Here is a 26,124-nt window from a genome sequence, read left to right as displayed (position 1 = left end):
ATATATATATATATATATATATATATATATATATATATATATACATATATACATATACATACATAATACATTCAAAATGTATTTAAATAGGCCTAAATTTATAAATATTAATGTATACAATTTTTTTTCTTAGCAAAAATATCTGCAGATTATACAGTTTAATAATTTAACTAATCTGTAAATTCACCTTTGCTGGAAAAATTATAAAATAATACTCGTTCTAACCCAGAAGGCTATTACAAGTCATTCTTGAAATTTAGATAAAGCTTTTATCTTTTAGCTGCTAGATAACTTTACCATGGTAACATATTGACATCAGCAGAATTCATAGCAACAATGTTCAATAATAACAGAAATCCAAATGTTCAGGTTTACATGGTCTGCATCTGTGATGCTGTTCTGTCAACTGGGCTGAAGCTCTGAAACGCACTGGTTGCTATCCTTATTTTGAGCCCTGGTCTTTCTCAGCACAGATAAGCTGCTTTTATGCATTCTCTCATCACAGGAGTGTGTAGCACAGCTGTGCGTGTAGCAGCTGTTAGTTAAGCATGATTTGCATGATTTGCATAATGGCGTTTTCAGTTCACAAGTGTCAGCATGTGTGTTCGTTAGTGTGTTTTGATATGTGGTATTGCTTGCCAACAACTGGCAAGCCTCCATCTCCAGGTCTCTCCGGAGAATCAAGTGTTTGTTGGATATTGAAGTATTCCCTGATGCAATATTCCAGTGTCACACCAAAACATCCCGTTACTGCCAGGGTCGACAAAATGACACATAGATCTTTGATTTCAAAATGCACATTTTTAATGGGCTTTGTCATTTTTCCTCATATTTCTTTTTTGCTCAGCTGTTTTGGCTCAGCCCTAATCAGAAAGCAATTTGTTTTGTGCCATTCGGCGTTCCACAGGAGACTGTTTAACCATCAGTGACTATGAAAAATCTTCAATGTCATTATTGGTTGCTGTTTTGATTCCTTCCTTGGAAGCAGCACATATATTGTACCTGCTAATCTTCACAAAATTAATTGCACGTTTGATGTCTTGGTTTTTACTGTGCAGGGGTAATATAGAAAGGATTGATTGGCAGTTGAACTGGATGGTACATTCACCCTTCCAAAATCTAGAGTCAGAACTACAATATATATAGTTTTACTGTTTTTAGTCCTTTATTTTTAATGTGAGTGTTATATATACATATATACATGTTACATATCATTTATATAATGAGATTTGCAAGCCATTTTTCATAGAATTTACTGCAAAAATAACTTTTTAAAATGTACTGCCATTTAAAAGTTTGGAGTTTTTGATGTGTTTTGAAATGTTTTTGAAAGTCTGCAGAAATTATTTGATTAAAATTACAGTAAAAACAGTAATGTAAAATATTTTAAGAATTTAAAACAACGGTCTATATTCTGAATATATTTTAAAATGTAATTTATTCCTGTGATGAAAGCTGAATTTTCATTACTTCAGTCTTCAGTGTCACATGATCCTTCAGAAATCATTCTGATTTGCTGCTCAAGAAACATTTCTTATTATTATCAATGTTGAAAAAACAGTTGTGCTGCTTAATATTTAATATTTTGTGCTGCATTATAATGTGGAAACAGTAATGCAATTTTTTCAGGATTATTTGATAAATAGAAAGTTCAAAAGAACAGCATTTATTTGAAATAGAAATCTTTTGTAACATTCTAAATGAACTTTTGATCAATTTAATGTGTCTTTTCTATTAAAGTGTTAATTTATTAAAAAATAAAAAATCTTACTGACCTAACTTTTGAACAGAAATGCATACACAGTTACATATTTACTTGTACTAATATTTTGGTCATACCACCCACGCTGAATGACATACTGCAACAAAATACTTTTCTTAATCAATATTAATGTCTTGATTTCTAGTTAAAATATCATATCAAACATCCGTTAAACATGACGTACTGCATGATACTCATTGTCTCAATAAATGTATCTTGTTTTAAGGATGTTAAAATATTTATTCTGGAAAACAAGCTAACCTTGCAGCAGGACCATTGTTGTATTTCAGAGTTATGGTCTTTTCACACACCTAGTTTGAGAATATCCATTCAATCTGGCCCAGAAAGTCATCCTTGGACATTGTGTGGATGAAAACTTCAGTTGCTATAGAGATTGCACATCCGCCTTCTCAAATTCACAAGGACTGTGACCAGTCAGTGTGGGAAGAAGACTTATAGTTTTCTAAATCAGCAAAATGGCACTATACATCATTTCCATCTTGTATTGATCAAGCTCTCTGCGTCATTTCATTGGCGTCATGCACGCCACAGGCTTTCATTGATCTCCCATTATCACATTTTACCAAATCATGAACCAATATCAGCCAGCCCGATGAATCGATGTGCTTACTGAGGCATGATGGTTATGAATCGTTCGTTACTTGGCAACTAGAACCCACACACACAGGTCAAAATACAAGTACTTAAAGCGAGCCGCTTCCCAGATGGCTCTGCTCATCTGCGGAGGGTTGTGTGACAGTGGTGTGGGTTTCACTTTGATACTGTACGTGCCGATAAACAATATGAGTAAACCAGGCCCTTGGGTTTGTTCGGCCTGATATGCTTTGTGTCATATTGTGTCACAGCTCCTGATGTGCCGAAGCGTGGCAGATCCCGGCATCGGCTTACCAACACGGTCACATGTGTGTATTCTGGATGTAAGGCACTTTTTAAATCATCAGGTCTTTTAAATAAATGGTATATTAAGTTTACATTAAGAAATCACTCTGTACGATGCATTTGTCTCCACAAGCACATGCACAAAGTTTGGTAACCCTGCTGTTTGATAGTAAGAGGAGCTGACAAAGCCTCTCGCTCCACTTGACGAGTTCTCCATCGTTCAGGGTTGCGTTCGGGTGACAAAATTGCCGCCTGAGTTTAAACCAGTGTGGCATGTGAGCCTCCCACTGCCAGCTCGCCCCAATCCATCACCGTTTAGCTGGAGACGAAAAAAGCCATGGATACAGAACAATATTTAAGAAGACGACTCCTAACCAATCTAGATGTTTGCATTAGCCATTTTTTCCCTTTCCATTTCTGTTAAGAGTCTGGAATGGTTGTAGCACACAAAGATGGACAGTTTGGTGGTCTACTGATGGAGACACAACTGTCTACCGACATTTGCATATCTATGTAATTAATGATAATGCAAATGGCCTAAGGGTAAGCATCAAGGTCCAAAATGAACATTCGCCAAACGGCTAGTAAAATTGGCTGAATAAGGAAGTATGTTATTAGGATCTGCAACATTACATGGTTTGGTCAAATTATTAAAGACATAGTTCACCCAAACATGACAATTCTGTCATTGTTTACTCACCTTCATGTCATTCCAAACCAGTATGCATTTTTTCCATTGGGAACCAATCATTATTGGAGCCCATTGATTTCCATTGTATGGACAAAAGGCATTTCTCAAAATATCTTCTTTTATGCTCCACATGCAGAAGAAAGCAAGTCATATAGTTTGGTGCGACATGACGGTAAGTAAATGATGAAATAATTTTTTATTTTGGGATAACTATCCCTTTAAATCAAAAGCATACCAATGGTTTTCTAAGCAAAATATCTGTGCTTTTTCAACCAACTTTTAACCTCAATGGAAAATTAATTAGGCTTCTTGAATAAACTTACGATAAAGTAAGATTTTAAGACAGTCATCTTTAACATCTTACTGTCGGCCATACAAGGAAAGTCAGTGGTGTTTAATGTTGTTGGACCCCATTGACTTTCACTGAATGAGCAAATCATCCTTCAGAATAACTTTGTGTTCTATATATCTAAAACAACATGAAGGGTAAATGACAGATTTTTTATTTTTGGGTAAACTATCCCATATGGTGATAAACAATTCATGGCATTAGGCCATCAAAACAGAAAAAAAGTGAAACACAATGTTTTCTGTTTTGTGAAAGAGTGCACTATTGGCATGCACTTTATCCAGTCCTGTGCCCACTCACAATTACCACTAAATTTCCTTGCTCTGCCAATATTATTTTCCAGCATCCCATCATGTCGTTCCTGTTCACATTGATTTCCATAACACAGCTAATTGGTTGCTGCTGTGTGCTTCCTGTCTTTACCACATCACATACTCTGCTGATACTGACATAATTGGATAATAGGACAAAGCCACGTTTTCAAAACTTGAGATGCATTACATTTCCCCCCACATTTTAAAGGGTTAAGACAGCTGTCGTGAATTGAAGGTAATAGTTTAGATGCACACAGGGGAATATGTTAGCCATTGTCTGACAGGAAGGCAGGCAGGTGAACTATAATGATTTGGTTGCACTGTAATGTGCTCCAGCTTCCCCTGGCTTTGATACACATTCAGACAGATCAAGTTGCATAATGAATATTTTACACATGCCTGCACTGCATGCATGTATGAAAGATCCTGCCGTGCACAGGGCGAAATTGTTTTTGCCTTCACTAGCACTGTGCTCCTTTATTCTCTTGTTAATTGTCAATAGCTTGAAGTCCGAGTGGACACCTAATAACACACGAGCCGCTACGGTGGCCTCAGCTGCAAGCTGTGCAAATAAACCTCCCATTCTTGCTTTCAATATTCTGTCTTATTGTTGTCTTTCTAAATTTTAATTTACGTAGTGAGGTTGATTGACATGTCAAAAAATACATTTATATGTATTTATATTTACATTTATATTTATATGATAGTAACCACTGACTACAGGTAGCTTTGTAAGTATTTTTGCTATTCATTCTCACCAAAGGTGTTTGAATACATTGTTAAATAAAAACCTCTAAGCCTTGAGTCAAACCATCCATCTCCAATATATTTCACAATCAAGGTGCTTGAAACTCAGCAAAAAACAAAGGTACAATACTGTATATTTAACATCTTTTATGAAGCAATAAACTACTCATTCCATAATTGATCAAAGAAATCAACAGAATTGTATGAAACAGCTGACTATAATTAAAGTAACTCATAAGCATAAAATACCTTATATTGGAAATGTATTGTATTCATACAGAGTCACTTGAGTACATAATTTGCAATGCTTTATGGGAATGGCTGCTCACTTCTGAGCTCTTTTGCTCTGATTTAGTTTCATCGACTTCTCTGATTGATGGATCTCTCTTCGGTAATTGTTATTCTTTACAGAAACTGCTGCAATTAAACGTTGTTGTTGTAATCACTATAATGATTTAGCGGTTGCTTCAATTGAACCAGAGTAAAATGGAGATTGTTTTTTGGTCCTGCCAGAGGATGCTTAGATATGTCCACGTATTTGGGTGCATGGTCCGATTACTGCCATGACCAAATAAGGAACTTGGGTGTTGTGTTTGACCCAGAGCTGAAATTTGACAAGCAGATTAATGCTGTGGTTAAGAGTTGTTTTTTCCAGATTAGGTCTATTGCTCAACTAAAGCCTTTTCTGTCAAGAAAAGACTTAGATAAGGTTATTAATGCCTTTGTTTTGTCTCGTCTAAACTATTGCATTGTGTTGTATGTGGAGTCCTGCCAGACCACTATTTCACGTTTCCAGTTAGTTCAGAATGCAGCGGCTAAGCTGCTAGTGGGTGCTAAGAAAAGTCATCATATCTCTCCTATTTTGGCTTCTCTCAAGTGACTTGTGAACTACAGGATAAAATATAAAATTCTGTTGTATGTTTTTAAAGCAGTGCATGGGATGGCCCTTGCTTACGTGTCTGAGCTCATTGCTTCTCGTCAAGCACCTAGGTTTCTAAGATCCAATAATAAGTTATTGCTTACTGTCCCTCATACTCATTCAAATTTAAAGTGGGATCAGGCCTTTGCTGTTGTGGGTGTGAGGCTCTGGAATAGTCTTCCTCAGGAACTTTGAGAGGTCTCATCTTTAAATGCTTTTAAAGTTGAAATCAAAAGCTTCTTCTTGTCTTTAGCCTTTGAGAGGGTGGGCTAGTCTTTGTTGTTTTAGTAAGATGTGTGTTGTTTTAATGAAGTGTTTCTTGATTATACAGCACTTTGGTCTACAGGTGCAGTTGTAAAGTGCTTTATAAATAAAGTGAATGAATGAATGAATGAATAATCACATTGACTTTGGTCAAAAACTATGGTCGAAAACTACCAAAACTATTTCATCGCTTAACATCATCGGATACTTGAAAGCTGTATACACTTCAAAAGTTTGAAATCAGTAAGGGTTTTTTATTGAAGGTAATGATGCTGAAAATTCAGCTTTGACATCATAGACATTTAAAAATATATGAATATTTTATTATTATTTAAAGAAATAAAATTAAAGGGATTCAAGGGAATAAAGAAGAAATAATAACAATAAAATAAGTTCTAGGTCTAACTATAGTCTGTAGTTGTGAAGTAGTCCATTTAAACTCTTTGCAAATAATATTTTATTTAAAATATTTTTTTTATGTCTAATGTCTTGTCATATTCGATTATTAATGACATTTAATGATAGCATATTTTCAATTCAAAATAAAGAAATTTCATGAAGCTGAGTAGTTTGCATCTCTGTGTGTTACTGTGAGGGTTGTTAGACATCCATCATAAAACAATTGTCAAATATTAAATGTTTAGATACTTACCACACATGCTCTCTTTTACTGTGAAAACTAAAAGTGTTGCATTGAAATTAACACTCGTCTTCAGTGAATAGTAATCCCGCGTTCTGTGATCTTATTGGCCACCATTTTGACGTTGACGAGCGCTATTAGACCACTAAGGCAGACCAGCCTAAAAATCTGTAATTTGGCCATTTCAAATTATTAGGGGGGACTTGTTGGTGCAAACAACTACCAAATTATATGGTGGTTAAGGCCCTGGTGTACGTCATCGGTAAATGTGTGGAGAAAATTAATGGGATTTTTATTTTGGAAGAAAAACTTCTGTTGCAAAGCATTTGCAGCTTAGCTGCGTTCAATTAAAAAGCAAAAATAAGAAATACAAATTAAAATAATGTTGAAAGGAGAGCAAATATTAGTAATAATATGAACAAAAATGATCAGTTTAGTGCAAACCCTCCCACTTTCTCTCTTTCTTTCTGTAACATTCTGTGTTTCTGTACTCTCTTTCAGCTCCCCGTTTGCTCCTCCCATCCTCTCGTACTCGTTCACTCACGCTCTGCCTCTTTGTGTCTGAATGCACTTGTAAGTTTAATCTCGGCTGAGGAGGAGGAGGAGCACCAATGCATGCTAGGTATCTCAGTAGCTGACAGATACAGTGCTCACAGGGGGAGACACGAGAAGACATCTTATCCATTGATGCATTAATTTTTTGCTTTATGTGTGCTGCCACTGCCAAGTGATCTGAAGCACTGAGCTAAGATTACAGAGAAATCAGCTACTGTGTTTGGATATGCACTGCCTTTGATCAGGGCTGAAACAAGGATTCGAATGCAAAGAAAAAACGTGAACCTGAAAAAGGAAATTAAGACTAGGACTGTGGAGATTGTACTCCATTAAAGCTTCTTTTACGTGAGACTATATGTGACATGGGAGCCGTGCAGGTGGTCTTGAGCAGCGGCCAGTTTGATAATCGAGCTGTGAAGTTCATGTGCCGGTCGGGGAAGCAATGAAATGGGATTCGCGGGCATCGCTGAAGACTGCTTTATCAGGTCTTTGCCAGTCTAGTTGAGCAAGTCAGGCATCAGTTGGATCAGCCTTCCTGTTATTCGCCTCCTCTTAGTGAGGTCTCTGAGCAGGAGTCAAACACATTGCACAGTTCAGTAGGACTGAGAAACTTTTTAGTTTGCTCTCCAGAGGATCTGGATCTGACTTCTCTATTTATTCTCTATTGAGTCTGCTCTCTTTCATTGAATTTTTTTCTGTGATAACCGTGCATCCTCTGAGACAGGATGCAGGTGTCATTTGTTTGCACGGACCACCGGTCCATGAGCCGTAGCACGGATGACAGGCTCAATCGACAAAACGCTAACAGTCCGAGCACTGGTACCCGAAGCAAGTTCAAAGCTGTGGCCATGGTGGCCAGGAGCCTTGGGCAGCTGTCGGTCCAGAGCGTGCCCTCTTCAAGTGACCAGAGCATAAGAACTGGCATGAAATATAGGTAGGAAAAATAATACCATTTGCATCATTTTAACAGAATATTCTTTAAAAGAAAATGCTGAATGGTCCTATCAGGTTCAGTAGCGTAGTAATTGCCATATGCTGGTGCCTGTACATATTTCAACAAAGTGCTTTGATTGCATACAATGAAATCAGCCGAATCAATTTGACTATTACTCTTCAAATCATTCTGCCAATGCAGCTTTAACTGTTGGAGTATAATGGCTACTGTTTTCATTTTAACACAGTTGAGCCTCTGGCAAAATAGATTCATATTCCTGCATTGCTGCTATCAGCTTTTCCATGAAATTTCCAGAGCTTTTTGTCCTCATAGATTTACTGCACATCTGCTGACATATGTGTCTTCTAATCATTCTCTTAGGCGTTCATAATATACAATAGTGTTATATAATTTAATTATATAATTTGATGCATACATTTTTGTATTTTCATTATTTCCAAGAATTTATTCTTCTATGTTTCATGAAATGCTAATCAAATTGAAATAAACATTTTCTACATTCATTAGCAACAAACCTGCAAGTATTTTTAATTTACATAATGACTGCTAGATAAACTGCCAGATTGCTTTCAGCTGTCATATCCATTTGCAAAAATAAAAATTCTTATAACAGCTCTTAATGGAGGCGTGTGATCTTTCTTTCCTGTTTGAAATCAGGATTGCAAAGCGATTTTGTTGTCAGAGGCTCCAATTTATGTCAGGCTTAATATTCGCTCCTGTAGAGCGAGAGAGTTAGCTAGACCTTGTTAATTTCATTTATTCATGTATGCATTCATCATGAATTAATTCATGCAATGTCACTGTCTTGAAGCTTCATCTTCCCATTTTAAAGAAATCTTCATTTACATTGTTGTTCCAAACTAATATGACTGTTTTCTATGGGACGCATTAAAAATAAAGAAAGGAAGCTGTTTGCACAGCTCTTTCTGTACAACAATAGTGACCACAACAATAAAAAAATACCATAAATAGAATAAAAATCTCATAGAAGTACATCTGACTTACATCTGCACAGTATTCTAGGTGTTCTGAAGGGATACAGTAACCTTTTTTGAGGAACAATTAAAATTCAAGATCTCATTCATTAATAGTTCACTGATAGGTATCTCTCCCTTACCCCCCCACCCCCCCACCCCCTCTCTCTCACTCTATATATATATATATATATTATATGGAAATGCTTACTATAAACTATTCTTCTAAAATGTCTATGTACAGCATATGGATTTGGAATGATTTAAAGGGATAGTTCACCCAAAAATGAAAATTCTGTCATTATTTACCCTCAAGTTGTTTCAAACCTGTAAGACTTTCGTTCATCTTCGGAACACAAATGAATATATTTTTAATAAAATCTGAGTGATTTCTTTACCTCCATTGACGGCTAAGCAACTACCACTTTGACGCTTCAAAAAGGTCATAAAGAGATCGTAAAACTAATCCATATGAATTGAGTGGTTTAGTTCAAATTTTCTAAAGAGACATGATCACTTTATATGATGAACAGATTGAATTTAGGCTTTTATTCACATATAAACATTCATCAATCAGTTGTGGTAAATGGAAGCTCAATCGTGCTTTCTGGATGTGCAAGAACCAATGATGATCATTCTTGCGCGTCAAGCAGGTTTGGTTGAACTTCTGTTTATTTTCGCTGTGAATAAAAGCCTAAATTTAATCTGTTCATCATATAACGCCATTTAATTTTTGGGTGAACTATGCCTTTAAGTGAGAGGTAACTTCTTCTGCGGGCATTCGTTCTATTGTTCTGCATTCTCTGAGGCAAGCAGTATTTGATTCCAGCACCTTCTGTTGTCTTGAGATTGAGATCGTATAGAGTGATTCCCCCGATGCCAATAGTCAAAGATCCTTCCGGCTCTTAGAAGCCCCCCATATTGACTGCAAGGTCAGCATCTGATCTTCTGCCAGAGGATTTGTGTCTGTGTGGATAAACTAGAGCACCTTCTCTAATGAAACTCAGAGCGACCAAATCGAGCCCTGCCAGACGCTACTGTGAACGTGTTCTTTGTGACTACATGTATATGTGATGAAAGACTGTGGGCAGTGTCTTAGAGCTTCTTTGTGAGTTTGTTTATGTGTGTGTTTGAGAACTGTGCCCAAATACCCAGAGGAAGAAACAGCCCGGGACTCACTGCTTTCTTGTCAGGGTGAGTTTCAATGATGTGCCATATTAAGTCCCTAGAGCAGTTGATAGCAGAAGTGGGCCATTGCACTCAAGGTTCAAGAATATGAAACTTTAGCACAGGAAGTTACATCACAGACCACTTTTAAAAATGATATAATGATTGTGCTACGAAGACAAAACAAGTTGCTGGCTACTAGAACTACAGGTTAAGGATGTTCATACCACATTCCTGGGAAAATAAATGTGTGTTTCAGTATGATTAGCTTTTAACTCTGTACTCTCAAAGGGATAAAAGTCCTTCCAGTCCTGTTTTTCGGGATTCAGTCTGGCAGACCAGCACCTTTGTCTCACCTAGTGTAATTTTCTTTAGTCAGTTCCAATCACAATCTCATTCCGTCTAGATGAATCGAAGCAGACAGGGCCATTGTAAAGAGAGAAGAGTGGAGGGGGGCTTTCAATTAACCAGCGTCTTTCCCAGTTCAGCTTGTGCAGTATTACTCTGGTCTCTCTCCACCGTTGGATAGACAAAGGCATTGTACCGGTGGGTGTGGAATTGGGAATGCTGCCATATCGTAGATTGAAGTAGCTTGACATGACTGCCTTATCTTATCCTCGCTCTATGTGGAGATGCTTCAGTTTAGCTGTGCAGACAGATTAAATGCCTCCGGTCTGGATTCAATTAATGATTTAGATGATTTATTTATATTCTGCATAAGGAATCTGTTTTGATGAAACGTGCAAATGGATTTAAGTCAACACAAAATGTGTTCGCAACCTAATTTGCTTTCACAAATAAAACAGCCTTGGTGACATCAGCTGAAAAGAAGGTGAAGCAAGTTATATTTTTGATTTAAATATTGCAAAGACAAACTGTTCGTTGAAATAACGTGCACTGATGAATCATGCTTTTGAAAAGATCTGGAGGCTCTTTGGCCATTAACATTATTAAAAGTGGTTTTAGCTGACTGGGTGCAGGTTGATTTCAAGAATTTCTGTAATTTACAATTGTCATTTACTTTTTTAACATTATAAAAATTCTGTACTCTTTTGATTTAATGCAGCTTGATTTCAATTAATGCAACTATATAGTTATGATCCCATAGAAGGCCATACAAACAAAACATTGTCATTTAGTCTAAAGGTGCTTGCACACTGAGTACGAAATTTTTGCACGTCAAAAAATAAATAAAACCTCACGTTGTGTCAATCACATTTACACACTGCCTCCGAAACCTTTGTCCATCATAAAAAAAAATTTGGATCGGGTTAAATTTTCTGCTTTTTCACATCCGTAGCAAGCATTTTGAGAGGTGTTTTGACAATTCAGAGCTACATGTGAACTTCATCTCTCAGACAAACAAAGTGCGAAATACAAAGAGATAGAATATAATCTGATTGCTAGCAAAGCATCAAATTGAGCCACTGTCATTCTGAAATAAACTTTGAATCACTTGGGATAATCCCGCAGCTCCTTAATAAAAAGGTGGAAATGGGAGCTTTTAGCGGGAGTTCTACCCGGAAGATTCTAATGCACGTCATTACTCATTATCTAGCCAATCATTACACGTCACCTGAGTATATAAGTTCCGTTCCCACCCACTATTATGTTCGCAGATACCTACGCCAGCATTTATCTCCTCCACCACCACTAGGTCGGTTCCTGTCCATACATCGGGGGTAGGCTCCGCCCCTGCCTTCATCTTAAGGCAAGATCTGCAAACTGCTACCCTCCGGATTGTACTATGGATGGGGCCTACGCTAAAGAACTTAATCATTTATCTTTGATATTTACATACAAACTGTTTAATAAATCATATTCAAATGCTTCTTTGCTTTCCGAGTCTTTCTGGTAGAACTCTCCTTCCTCTCTACGCAATCTCTGAATTGGATGGACCCGATATTTCCTCCTCCTTTTTCTCTCTTTAAGAAGAGAGAGGACAACGAGATCATTCTCACTGTTTGAAGACTGAAGGCTTCAATACTTTTTGTATTGTTTTGCGAATTTTATCAAAACAGATTAATACTCATTGGGCTCTGTGTTCAAGGTTTCTATGCTTGACGAATTTTTAGGATGACAAATACAAAAAAAACACATACGAAAATGTCAGACTCAGTGTGCAAGGACCTTAACTGTATAATTTCTAACAGTTAATTCTAACAATGAGATTGTGATACTATAATTAATGTATGTTTAATGTAAAAGGTTTCCCTGGAAACATTCAATGTCTCCAGTGTTTATAAGATGACTTGTATAACACTCCAAACACACTTAAATAGCATGTGTGAAGCATAATTGGAAGTTCTGAGATGGAAAAAGTGTTGAGAAATATAAGACAGCGCAGTAAGTGTTAAAGTGTTAAGGCGTTAAAGAGTAGGCGTGTTGAGAGATTTTATTGCACTTCTGGATTTCACTATAACTGATACTACCTTCAGTTCAGACTCACTCCCACATGAAATAATGCCTGATGAATGTTTGTGAGGAACAAACAGCAGCCTTTGCTTCTACAAAGCCACACAATACCACTATAAATGCTATAAACGTCTCACATGTGCATTTCTATATAAGGCTTGAGGAGTGTGTATGTGTAATCCTTCACTCTGATAACGGACGTTTTTTTATGCCTCTGAACTAAGGATTGATGGCTGTATGTTCTGCTCTCTGTGCAGTGCTGATAGCTTTTAATTAAGGCTTGCATGTTTGTGCTTTAAGAATGTGTTGATTCTCACTGGCAGCAGAATGTCGTTTTCATTGCGTCTAGGAATAGATTTATTAATCCCGACAGGGCTCTACCAGAAATAAACGCTTTTATTCATCTCACAGCTAATTTCTGTTGTGTTGATGTGGTGGACTACATGTTTTTTGCTTTTAGAAATGGCTTGAAACCTTTAGCTGTTTACCTTTTGTCAAGTAATACTCCTGTTTAGAGAATAAAATATGAACAATTTGAATGCTGTGCTAGGAGAGAGAATATCCATTCATTCGATTATAGAGCACATTTGCCGTTTTTGGCTCTATTTACTTTTTTGATGCATGTTTGTGGTTTTCTTATTGAACACAATTCATTAGTGCACAAAAGAAAATGTTGCTAAAAACATTGTTTTAGCTGATGTCACCAAGGGTGCGTAAGTTTCAGCCAGTGGGTTCCAGCAGTGTTGCAGACGGCTACTAATCAAAACTTCACATTACTGAAGTAAAATGGGCTGCAAACAGTTTCATTTTGGCTTTCAGTTATCTGTGTTTGTCATTTTGCATGTGAGAAGATACTGAGATTAACCGGTTAAAGGGGGGGTATCACACACAGTTTCTGCCAATCTCATGTTAATCTTGAGTACCTATAGATTATTAGTGCATTCTTCATACCTCCAAAAAGTCTGTACCGAGACTTTCCGAAATCAGCCGAGCTTCTGGAGGCATGCCGTGTGAGCAGAGCTGAAGAGTGACGAGCACGTGCATCATCTGCAAGCTATCAATGATCAGCTAAACAAAGCAGTCCAGCGGAAAAATGACGGCATGGCAACAACACTCTACTACAACAACTCTTCCTCTTCTCTAAAGCAGCTCAACATGGCCTCACCCCCTTTGTTGCGTGTGTCCGGGGGCAGGGTTTATGTAAATTTTGTGAACTTTGTAAAAGATGGGCGTTCCAATTCTGCAGATCTCCGGAGGGTTCTGTGAAATTGTGCACGTGCAGATTCTGTGTGGGCCGCTTCATAACCTTGATAATGGTAACGTGAACTCTTATTCACAAAGTGTGTGTGGAGGCTGTGGAAAAAGGGGTGGTGTTGGTGGAGAAGAGGGAAAGATGTGGGATTTGAGATGGAACTTCTTTCTGACTAGAGCTGAAGCCGTTCTCAGGTAGAGCTACTGCTTTTAGAACAGGGTGTAGGAGGCATGCTCACAGTCTGAATTGCTCTTACATAAACACAAATTTCATAGAACAAATCCACATGAGGCAGCCATCAGGGTATTGTGCACGGATGGAAGAATGGTGTACATATAATTCAACACATTCCCCTCTGCAAATTCCTTAAAAAATTCCTTGTTTCTTCTGTCTTTCATGACCTTTTAGCCTTTGCCTGCCATTAATAACTCATACAGTTACAGCAAGGCTTGTGCACTACTACAAATAATGCTCTCATTTCTTTTGAGAGCCAGTTGGCTACCATTCGGTCATGTGAAATGCATTTGCCTTAAAGGAATAGTTCACCTAAAAATGAACATTTTGTCATCATTTATTCACCCTTTGGCATCAAAAACTAGGCAATGTGACTTGTGCACTATATTTCAAGTCTTTTGAAACTATATCTTTGTGTGTTTATTTAAAAAATGGAACACAAATTGCATAATATGTTTCATATCATTGACGATTGGAACCAATAGCATTTGATGCCATTTATCTGAAACTGGATTTTGTAGAGTATATGCCATTTAGAAAGACATAAGAGTGAGTAAATGATAACAGGATTGACATTTTTGGGTTAAACTATTCCTTTAATGCCTGACATATGTGTGCTGGAAAAAATTTGGTGTAGAAACAGTTGTCACTCAGTAATTGCTAGTGAATTTAACAAATAATTACAAAGAAATAGCAAGTAGCACATTGAATTAAATAGTATTTTCTTGTAAAATGTACCGCAATAATCTTTTTTTTTTTTTTTTTTTTTTTACAACTCTTTATATAAATTAAATATTTTTTACACTGTTTTGACTAATCATATTCTACTTTTAAAGCGAGATGTCCTGATCTTTTGAGTTCAGAAGCTGACTGAAGCAGGTTGTGGCAGTCACAATCCCACAGAGTCCAAAGTCATCTGAACTGCTTCGTAAACAAACCTGACCGTCCGTGTTCTCTGCATATTGTTAACCCGACTAAAAGACAAGGGTAACATTTATTGACCTCTGGCTTGATCTCTGCTGACTCCTGGCAAACCCAATCTCCAGCGCAGCACCTGGGTCCAGTTGTGACTGGGCCACTGTCCATCATGCAGTATTCAGATCCAGCCTGTGAAATATTCAACACAACACAACACTGACAACAAGGAAACAGTAACACGGTAGCACAATCAAGAGTTTACTGGCTCTGAAAACACCAGATTGTCTTTCGATTTATTTGCACCTTCAGTCCAGCACTGTTTTAACCGAATCTGCTTATTATTTGAGCTGCCTTGACACAGTTACACTGCTTCAGTCATACTTTTATTGGTGTAGACAGCAGTAGAGTTCCGGTTTAATCTATACTAATCATGTTAGGGATACTTTGTTTGATGTCACAAACATCAAACCACGAAAGGAGCCCTCGCCTGATCTCCATATCTCAGATCTTATTCACTGTACATATTATCAGCAAGGGCACAACCAATGAATGAATCATAAACGGCCTTGGAATTTATCTGTGGCATATTGTTCGTTTCCTACTGGGTGGTAATTGCTGTGTATAATGAGAATAACCAGCTCTTAAGGCTCATTTTTGGCAGCCTGAGATGAGATAAGATGTCTTTGGCATGTGCCTGTTTTCATTTTTTTGCACAACTCAATCACACCAAACAGCTTTTGTTTTGTCTTGCTTTTTTTTTTTTTTTTAAGTGTGTGGGCTGAAACACCTCAACAGGGTGGGAATTATAGGGAGTTTGGGAAGTCTTAAAACATGCATATTCAAATAAGTTTCACTTTTCAATGTCAGTTCCAACAGCGTTTTCAAAGCACAAAAGTTTAGTAAAGTAAAGTTAGTCAAAATGCATATTCACATAATAGATGCTCTCAAATTGAAGTCGAGTTCACCTCAGAAGGTATCCATAGCAACTGTCGTTTCCATTAGGTATTGAACGATACTGTAGAATGACAAAAAATAAGTACTGTTATTATGTATCACTTTGTTACATATAAAAAGTATATTGCTCAAAAACTTTAAGTCTTGTAAGGTATCCCTTTTATTTCAGCACCGATCAATCCTCATGACAGATTTGATTTATAGAAAAGGTAGATGTGGAAAGCTGTGGAGTGGAGAGAGGGAGAGCAAAACAACTGTGTCTGATCCAGTCCGTTTTATTTTAAAGTGGACCTATTATGCCCCTTTTCACATGATGTAAAGTCTCAGGTCTCTCCAGAATGTGTCTGTGAAGTTTCAGCTCAAAATACCCCACAGATCATTTATTATAGCTTGTCAAATTTGCCCAACATGGCCTCACCTCCTTTGTTGTGTGTTCTCGGGGGCAGGGTTTATGTAAATATTGGGGTTTGTGATGTCACCAAACCAGGAAGAAGCTCGTTGTCCCTACCAGCCATTTGTTGTAGTCCTTAAAAAATTATTTCTATAAAAGAAAATCTCTCTCTTTGCATTGAACTTTGAGCGTTGTAACTTTGCGGATGTTGTTTATGCTCAAACAGCAACATTATAAAGCAACTATAAAGACATTGCTCAGAGCATCTTAACTCACAGCAACATTGGCTCAACCAGGTTTGGGGGCAGCAGTTGTTTTTGCAATTCCGTCTGAGGACTTTATGGTTCAGAAATGACACGCTTCATATTTAAGATAGTTTGGCTGACTGCGATACTGCGGCAGAATAATACACAAGGTGTTTATGCTGAAATAACCGAACCTTGTTGCAAATGTTCTGGCCAACACAACAATCTGTCTCACCGCAAGGTCTAATTAAAAAGTTACTAACTTTTTGACACTGACCTGACCATTGTTCATTAACCACATGCTCTTTACTTTTTTTGCTCCATGTTAATTGCAAAACTAGATTTGACCAGATGCTCATTCTTTTTTCCCCAGTGAATTATGCCTAGCAGATAAAGACATTTGCTTATTAACTTCAAGATTCCCTAATGTCTACAGGAAAATTTACCAAACATTTCTATTTCAACTTTTGTATTGAGGTACCTGGACTTTATTATCGCCAGCCATAATAAAGTTCCCACCAAATGCTTCTATGAATATGATCTTATGAAAAGAAATGTCCGGTCCGCAGGTTACTTTTCAGATCCATTGCAATGTGTGGCTCACTGTGGTCTGTCTTTCATTGCATTCTGCCACCGGACACCTACATGTTTCTAATCCAACATAGACACTCCCACACAAACACACACAAAAACCCCACACACTCTTACAGAAACACGCACACACATGCCTTGCACTCCTACACACACAGACAGCTTGTTATATCATCCCTAATCCCAGTTACACTTCTTTATTCATGTACATGCTTGAGTACAGACACCACAAACTAGAGCTGGGTTATATCTCTCAGTTTGCCATTTGTTGCCAAGTACATTCAAAATAAATTTTTCAATAAATAGTTATATATTTATTTCAGTAAACAAAACAAAAAAATAGAAAACTCAAATATTTTTCATGAATATTGAAGAATATTGAATGATTTTTATTAATATGCATCAAATTAACATTACATAGCAATATTTACTTGTTTGTATTTAAAAAAAAAAAAAAAAAATACTCAAAGCTTTTAAAATGCCATGTGGAGACTTGAGACTTGAATTGCTGTGTTGAACGGCCATTTCAAATTTGAAAATTCAAAATATCCCCTAGCCCTAATACAAACGCACACAAACCTGGAGAAAGCTTTGTGTGTTTCCACTGTTTTTCTAATTTCAGAAGTCTGTGGCACAAATCCATTGTTTTATGTGTTCTTGTTTTGTTTTTCTATTGTGAACCTTTACAAATCATATAATCATCTTACCATCTTTTTGGCTTTTTACACAATACTGTTCCTTTTGGCACATAAGTTTTCTTGGCAGGAAAATTAAAAAATTAAGGATAGCTAAAACAACATAAAGCCTTAAATAAAAAAGTAAACAAAAGAAAGTTGGGTCCAAATTCCTGCAGTGTGAAACCTCTAGCACTTCTGTGCTCTGAGATGTTTGGACTCTCTTTCAGAGGATGGTACAGAAGTTTAAATCCTTTCTCTCATGTGGCTCTGTGAGCCGGTGAGCCAGTTCTCTTCATTATAGCTGCTGTCCCTATAAGCTCCATACTCTTCTTCTCTCCCAGAAGCCCCTGGGGTCAGTAATCTGCCCTTAGGCACTGCTATGTGTCATTTTCCCATGATGTACCAAGCAAGACGACTTACAAACTCCATATGCTTCTCTGGCAGCCCCAGTGATGTCTACAGGGCTTAGGCTGAGGCCATTGAGGAACCTCAATCCTTCTCTGCGCTTTTCTGATTTGATGAAGAAGTAGCTCTGTTCTAAAACCTAGTGAGCTGCCTTGCTGTCTACAGCCTACTTGGGCAACATCTCAACCATACAAGAAGCTTGATTCTCAATTGATTCCAATAGAGTTTCATCATGTTGTGAAGCTAATGGTGTGAATATCTGAGCTAATAAATGTGTAGCAAATTTTGGGTAAAATATTGTATTAGATTAGAACTGAGTTCATTTGAATATATTTATATTAACATTTTTATATTTTTTAAATCAAGTATTTAATGATATTAATAATATGAATTATAATTATTATAATTTCTTTTGTCTTGTCACTGTGCACTCAATGCATCTCAATGCATTCTGGGATGCTTTCTCTGTGAAACATACAGTGGCATGAAAAAGTATGTGAACCACTTGCAGAATCTGTGAAAATGTGAATAATTGTAATAAAATAAGTCAGATCATACAAAATGCATGCTATTTTTTATTTAGTACTGAGTAAGATATTTTACATAAAAAATGTTTGCGGTTAGTTCACGAGACAAAGCAATAGCTGAATTTATTCAAATGGCCCCATTCAAAAGTTTGTGAAGGTTGTTCATGAGTCTCTTGTTTGTCCTGAGCAGTTAAACTGAGCTCTGTTCTTCAGAAAAATCCTCCAGGTCTTGCAGAAATTTCAGTTTTCAAGCATTTTTGCATATTTGAACCCTTTCCAGCAGTGACTGAATGATTTTGAGATCCGTCTTTTCACACTGAGGACAATTGAGGGACTCAAACTCAACTATTAAAAAATGTTCAAACATTCACTGATGCTCCAGAAGGAAACACGATGCATTAAGAGCCGGGGGTGAAAACTTTTGAATTTAAATATCAAGGTAAATTGTACTTAATGTTTCTTCCGGGAAACATGCAAGTATCTTCTGTTGCTTCCGAAGGGCAGTACCAAATGAAAAACAACGATATTTAAATATAATAAGAAAAATTGTGACCTCTTCATCCTGTTCAAAAGTTTTCATCCCCAGCTCTTAATGCATCGTGTTTCCTTCTGGAACATCAGTGAATGTTTGAACCTTTTTTAATAGTTGTGTTTGAGTCCCTCAGTTGTTCCCAGAAAAGACGGATCTCAAAATCATTCAGTCACTGCTGGAAAGGGTTCAAATATGCAAAAATGCTTGAAAACGGAAATTTCTGCAAGACCTGGAGGATTTTTCTGAAGAACAGAGCTCAGTTTAACTGCTCAGGACAAACAAGAGACTCATGAAGAACCATCACAAAACATAAAAACAGTCATAGATCATCAGGAAACCACACACAGTATTGAGAATCAATGGTTCACATACTTATGAATGGGGTTATTTTAATAAATTCAGCTATTGTTTTGTCCTGTGAACTAAATGGAAACATCTTTTATGTAAAATATCTTACTCAGGACAGTACTAAATAAAAAATAACATGCATTTTGTATGATCTCACTTATTTTATTAAAATTATTCACATTTTCACAGATTCTGCAAGTGGTTCACATACTTTTTCATGCCACTGTACATGAAGTGCTCCCTTAAATTTTGTACAAAAAAAGATATCTTCTAAGGCACCATAAGTCTGGCTTTGGGAACAGAACTTTTTTGGATTAAAGTGCAGCCTTGATGGGCATATCGCTAGGTTTCGGAACAGAGCTTTTTTTGTTGAGGAGTTAGGTTGGAACGGCTAAAGCTGACAATCTGATTTAGTACTGCAATGATCTTACGCTGACTTCTAGATTGAACAAAGTGATAAAGAAAGCAGGGTAAAACCTATTAATCATTGTCTTTATTTCTTTCTTTTTTTTTCAGAAACTTGGGGAAGTCTGGCCTGAGAGTCTCATGTCTTGGATTAGGTGAGTTTATGGCTTCTTGATCAAAGCCTATTATAAAGAATCCTGGAACAAACAATACAAGCTTTTGTAGTTTCATTTTCACAAGATATTTTTCTTTAAACTATCAGATGCTATTAGTGGTAGACAACTGAAGACAGCACCATCCAGCCAGTGTTGTTCCAGCAGGGCATTAAAGATTATCCATATTATCTGTAGCTTCATCTTAAAGCTTTTCTCTTCAGTGTCATTGGTGGATCACTGATAATCATTTAAACCTTGTTTATCTTGTGAAAAGCAGTGACTGATTCTAGATCTCTTCACAGGAACATGGGTGACGTTTGGAGGACAGATCACAGATGAGGTATAATGAGTCCTGATGTGAACATAAATATGTCATCGTTTACTCACCTCATATATTTCCAAACTGTAAACAATATTAATTGAATTATTGTTATTTTTATTTATTGTCTGATGAACGTTTTAAGGTGTGCAATTATTTTCAGGGTAACGCACGGCTAAAGTAGTTCCAGGCAGGTTTTGACCACATTACAGTTCCATATCACTTCACCAAATGATTTCGGTTATTTCAAAAGGTCCTTACAGCCTACAACAGCAAAAGAACCAAAACCCACAACCACAAATTAGTGTCATTGTTTTTGCCACAAAATATGTTTTGTTATGTCCTGAAAGGTCATACTCTCTTTCTCTCTCTCTCTCTCTCTCTCTCTCTCTCACTCAAATGCACACACATACAGTACGGACACACACTTGCACATAAACGTGTTATTAGCACTGCTCTGACTAATTAATCATTAAAATAGTTTAGCAACTTAAAAGCTACATTACATTTCTCATCAGCTAGGTAATTACGGTGCAGTTCTTGAGGTAGATAAACTTACAGTTTCGCTCTTAGTAGAGACTCTGTTGCCGAACACTTTTGAGAGACTCAGGTAAGCTAATTCAATATGCTTTCTCTTTCTCTCTCTCTCTCTCTCTCTGCAACATCTGAACAGTGTCTTGAGGTGTGGTAACTGTAGTATAAGTGAAATAATTGACTCCGGACCGTACAACTATTAGAAAATTATGCACACCTGAGGTTTAACGCTTCGCGTCATGGCCGCATTACCACCTTGGATGTGCATTATTTTCCAATAATTCAATGGCCCGTTGTCAATTGTTCCTTACTTATTTCATGGAACAAAATGTCATTTATATTGTTAAACCTTGAAAAGGATCATCAAGGTAATCCATAAGACTCATTCACTGTATTCCAAATCATCTGAAGTCATACAGTATTTGAGGAACAGATTGAAATAACTTCCAGTGAAAATCAGCTCTTAAATCTCATTTACGCTTGTGGTCATTCATGGCACCTCAAGGCACTTTGCACCAAGTATGATACTGGTGATGTCAAAAAATTGGTCTCACAACTTCAGCACAACACATTTGAATATTTTTAATTAAATATCATGAAAAAAAAACTGGGTTTGAATCAGAAAAATTATTGGTAAAATGAAGAAAACATTTTCTTTTCTGGGTAAATTAACCCTTAAACAGAGTGTCTGTGGATCCTTATGAAAAGTTTTAGATTTACTTTTTTAAATTTAAGTCTAAAAAAAAACAAAAAAAACTCTGAATTGAAGTGCGCAAGAAAGTTATAAAGTAAAAAAGTTATTAAATGCACAGCTTCATGTTGTAAATTGCCAGATTCAGATTGTTTTTCAGTGTATAGATATTTGTACTAAGAAAAACAAATGGGATTACATAATATTCTTCCATGAATCACCATTTACACAGTTCAAATGAACATGAAATCACTGTTTGGTGGATGTATTAATTTTTTATTGTGCTTTGATATTAAATATTTAAAGATAGATGTAATTCATGTCTGCTTGTATACACCATTTAGCATGCAGTAGTGTTTCATTGCCAGCATACACTGTAAATGTACATATTAAAGATGACTTATAGACTGACACAATGCAGAATACAGCTTTTAATAATAGAATAGACTGCAACACCTTGAATGCTGTATTCCCTCCTCTCCCCTCCATCCTTCTGACAGATGGCAGAGCAGCTGATGATTCTGGCGTATGAGAACGGGATCAATCTGTTCGACACGGCAGAGGTCTACGCTGCTGGAAAGTGAGTGTGCCAAAATGAACACACAGCTCACCCCATCAAATTAAAGACTGTATTGCCATGTGCTGTGCATCTTGTATATTTGTTAAGTATTGTAATATTTGAAGAAGGTTACGTAACATTTGCAGACCACCTTTGTGTGATTTTTATTTCAAATATTGGTAGTGTTTGCTCATATTTAGTACATCCTAGCAACACCCTAGTAACTATCAGGAACACCTTAGCAACATAGGCATGCCATAGCGACTATTCACAACACTTTAGTATTGTGGTGCTGGTGCTGCTCTTTAGAAAATGTCAAATCTCAGTTTTCTAAGTTTGTTTGATTATTTTAGCATGAACTTTCCTCAAGTTTTCTTTAAAACTAGGGGTCATTTCAAAAGGAAAATGAACATTCAAATGGCAGCTGACCCAGGGCATCATCGGCAATGGTGTTCTTCATCTGTGTCTTGCGTAGGAGTTTGTGTTAAACCTGTCATAAAGACTCAGCACAAAGCCACCGGATCAGGGAAGGGCTCTAAACTGTCATGTGCATTTATTTATATGCTGAATATCACAGTTTTCAGACTGAGTTGGATCTTGAAATGATAGCATCTCTTAATGTTTCAAAGAAGTGAGATTTATCAGCTATGAGCAAGATGAAGCACAATGGGATTATCCTTGGGGTCATGGTTCAGTACGATTTCAGTACAAAAGGGAAAAATGGCCACACTTTATTTTAGGATCAATTCTCACTATTACCTAACTATTAACTATGACTTTTGGCTCAATAAACCTCTAATTACTGCTAATTAATAGTTAGTAAGGCAGTTGTTAAGTTTAGGTATTGGGCAGGATTATGGGATGTAGATTATGGTCATGCAGAATAAGGCATTAATATGTGCTTTATAAGTACTAATAAACAGCCAATATCCTAGTAATATGCATGCTAATAAGCAACTACTTAATAGTGAGATTGGACCCTAAACTAAAGTGTTATCAGACAAAGGAACAAATCCACAATGTTAGGCTTGTTTTCATTTATTTTGAATAGACAGTAGTGTAAATCACAGTTTGTCCCACCTAGCTGCATTTAGTCCCCTAGTTGTTACAGTATAGTCTCCTTTAGTGTATTATAGTGTTGCATGATATATCGGTAAAAAAACGGTGCTCTTGCAGACCGTCCACAAATTGTTGAGAAAGCAGATGCACGAAGCAAAATATGGCATGATTTTACTTACATTGCCGACAGCCAGGGCAAGCCCACGGACACCACTAAGCCGGTCTGCAAAAGATGTTACAAAATAACACAAGCAAAGGGAGTCAAAAGCATCTTGCCGTCAAACATCCCGATTTGTACAAAGAATTTAAAGAGCGACAGGTTAGTGAATGTGATACCAGCATTATGTTTATGCTCTCAAACATTAAATGAGTGTTATTTATTTATTTTACTCGTGCAAGCAGACCTCCACAAAGAGGTGTACTATTGAGTCTACGTTTAATAAGTGATATCTGGTTGCAAAAATAAAATTAATTTAAAAATACATAAATATGTGAAGGGTATATACAGTTATTTTAAACCAATTTATGCTTTAATAACATTGCTTCAATTATTTACAGTAATATAATTTTTACAATCTTACTGTCAAAAACACCTAAAATGTATAAAAAAGCATAAATGCAAATAATTTACAATTTTATTGAGCATGAAAATAATAAACATTAAAAATTATATTAAATGTAACTAACTTCATGGCAATGAAGCTCAAATCCAGAATTATCAGCCTGCACACTGGTGAAGAAAGAAGTTCTGTCATATGTAATTTATTTACTTTTCCTGCTGTTTTAGGTTTTTGCCGTAGTATAGTTTAAGTATCGGTATCATGATATTTAAGTTGCGTATCGTATCGAAGTCAAAATTTTAGTATTGTGACAACACTAGTGTATTAAGCACTAAGCAGTAAACAGAATAAACTATGGTCATATTTTTTGCAGGGCTGATTAAAAAACAAAGGGCATTTGGTCACAGTGAGCTACAAACCTGAAAAGCATCTCGTATTATAAAAGTACAAAATAACTAGAATAATGAAAAACAAAACTTTGGCATTAGGAATGTTACAGTTTGCTACATTTAAATATTCAAAGCTTAAGCCCAATCCTCCTATACTTAATTTTCCATGTTTCGCGCAGTTGAGTGCACAAACCTTTCAAAGTATTCTCCTTTGTCCACGAGTGCAGAAAGACACATTCGACACGTGCGCACTACCTAGTGGACTTTGTTTTCAAGCGCTCAAGTCATTCACACATATTTGCTGTTCTTCTGCTCTTTTTCCTGTTGTGGAGGTTAGCAAACAGTGTTGCATTACTGATTTACCCTTTGGGACTGGAGTGTGGATCGTCTATGACTGACTGTATTTGTCGTCTAACTGCATGAACCGAGCCGTGAAAGTTTTAGTTTTGGCGGCTTCATCAAAGAATGTTCCCTATAAGTTAGGTATCCTAGGCAAACATCTGATGGTAATTTTTATCTTAATTTTGGACCCTGCTGCGGAGATACAGTGTATTTCCAATTTAAGAGATTTGTGTCCTGACAGTAACACGCATGTAAATCGATGAGTTACTCTCAGCTGTTATTCCCTACGGTGCTGTGAATCCATAATAGAACACATTTTCCTTCCTCTAAACAAGGAAAGTTGCCTGACACATGATGTTTCATAAATAAACTGTGCAAATTAGGTGAGGATAGCAGTTGGTAATGTGCTCTGTCATTAGCTCAGCGCTGGGCGTGGGCATCACTGAACGTCGGTGGCTCTGATGGGGTGAGAGGAGTGGGAAGACATGAGAGTGGGAAGGTCTGTTTTATTTATCCGTTTGGAATAAACACGGCTCTGGCAGCATCTACCATACAGCTGCGGTCATTGCAGTGTGTTAAACCCACGTGCCGTAACAGGACAAACAGCCCTGCGTAAATATGTCACCAAAATGCTTACACCCGCAAATACACACACATGTGCTGGCACACACACGTGTATCTGCCCTGGCATGTGCACACATCAGCTTTTGTCACCTCTCTCTCTGTCTTTCTCTCCCTCACACATAAGCAAACAAAAACACAGGCTGAGTCGCCCCCTCACGCGTCTGTGTCCATCTCGACATGCTAAAACTAGCATGTATATTCAGATATCCTCATGAATCCTCAGCTATCCTCAGCTTTCTGCTGTCTCAGGGAACCTCTTTTGAAGCTGGGACTTTTTTTAGAAAGTGCGGTGTAGAGGTGGGCCGTACATTCATGTGGATTAATGAACCGCTCTCTTCAGCTAATGACCAATAAATCAAAGAATAACAGCTTCCTATTCAACATTTCTGTTTTCGTGTAAAGCCTGGATTAGTTTGAAACATTGAATCAATGTTCATCCATCTTTTGTAAGATTGATTATTTTATCAGACTTTATTACACAGCTCTCTGGAATACTTGATTCTGAATGGTCAGTCGCAGCTTTTCTGTGATCAAATATTTTTTTATAATATTGCTTATTTATTGCTTAATAAAATGTATATATTTTTTATTTATATGCACATAGCCATACATATATAAAATGGATTATTTACAGTGAGCAGGTTTGCTTTGGATTTGTTGACAATAATAACCATCCCTTGTGTGCAATAAAGAAACATGCATATTTTATATTTACATTTGGACCTGTTCATCCATAAGAAAATAAATAGAGATGTTGGTCT

At 36.8% G+C, this 26,124-nt stretch overlaps 1 protein-coding gene across 8 annotated transcripts in view; it reads left to right on the top strand.

The window, feature by feature from the left end:
• kcnab2a (potassium voltage-gated channel subfamily A regulatory beta subunit 2a) overlaps window positions 1-26,124 on the top strand; it is a 113,556-nt gene that overhangs the window by 69,231 nt on the left and 18,201 nt on the right. For 6 of the 8 annotated variants that reach the window (XM_067387736.1, XM_067387733.1, XM_067387738.1 and 3 more), the window contains 3 exons: window positions 20,243-20,286; window positions 20,589-20,626; window positions 22,331-22,410. In XM_067387736.1, coding sequence (XP_067243837.1) covers window positions 20,243-20,286; window positions 20,589-20,626; window positions 22,331-22,410 — 162 coding nt within the window. Of the gene's footprint in view, window positions 1-7,866; window positions 8,076-20,242; window positions 20,287-20,588; window positions 20,627-22,330; window positions 22,411-26,124 lie in introns of those variants that run through there. The other 2 variants (XM_067387732.1, XM_067387731.1) reach the window with 1 other exon arrangement.

The sequence above is a fragment of the Chanodichthys erythropterus genome, chromosome 6 (assembly GCF_024489055.1).
Source record: "Chanodichthys erythropterus isolate Z2021 chromosome 6, ASM2448905v1, whole genome shotgun sequence".
Lineage (NCBI taxonomy): Eukaryota > Metazoa > Chordata > Actinopteri > Cypriniformes > Xenocyprididae > Chanodichthys > Chanodichthys erythropterus.
The sequence above is the reverse complement of the archived record's forward strand: the minus strand, read 5'-3'. Positions and strand labels throughout refer to the sequence as shown.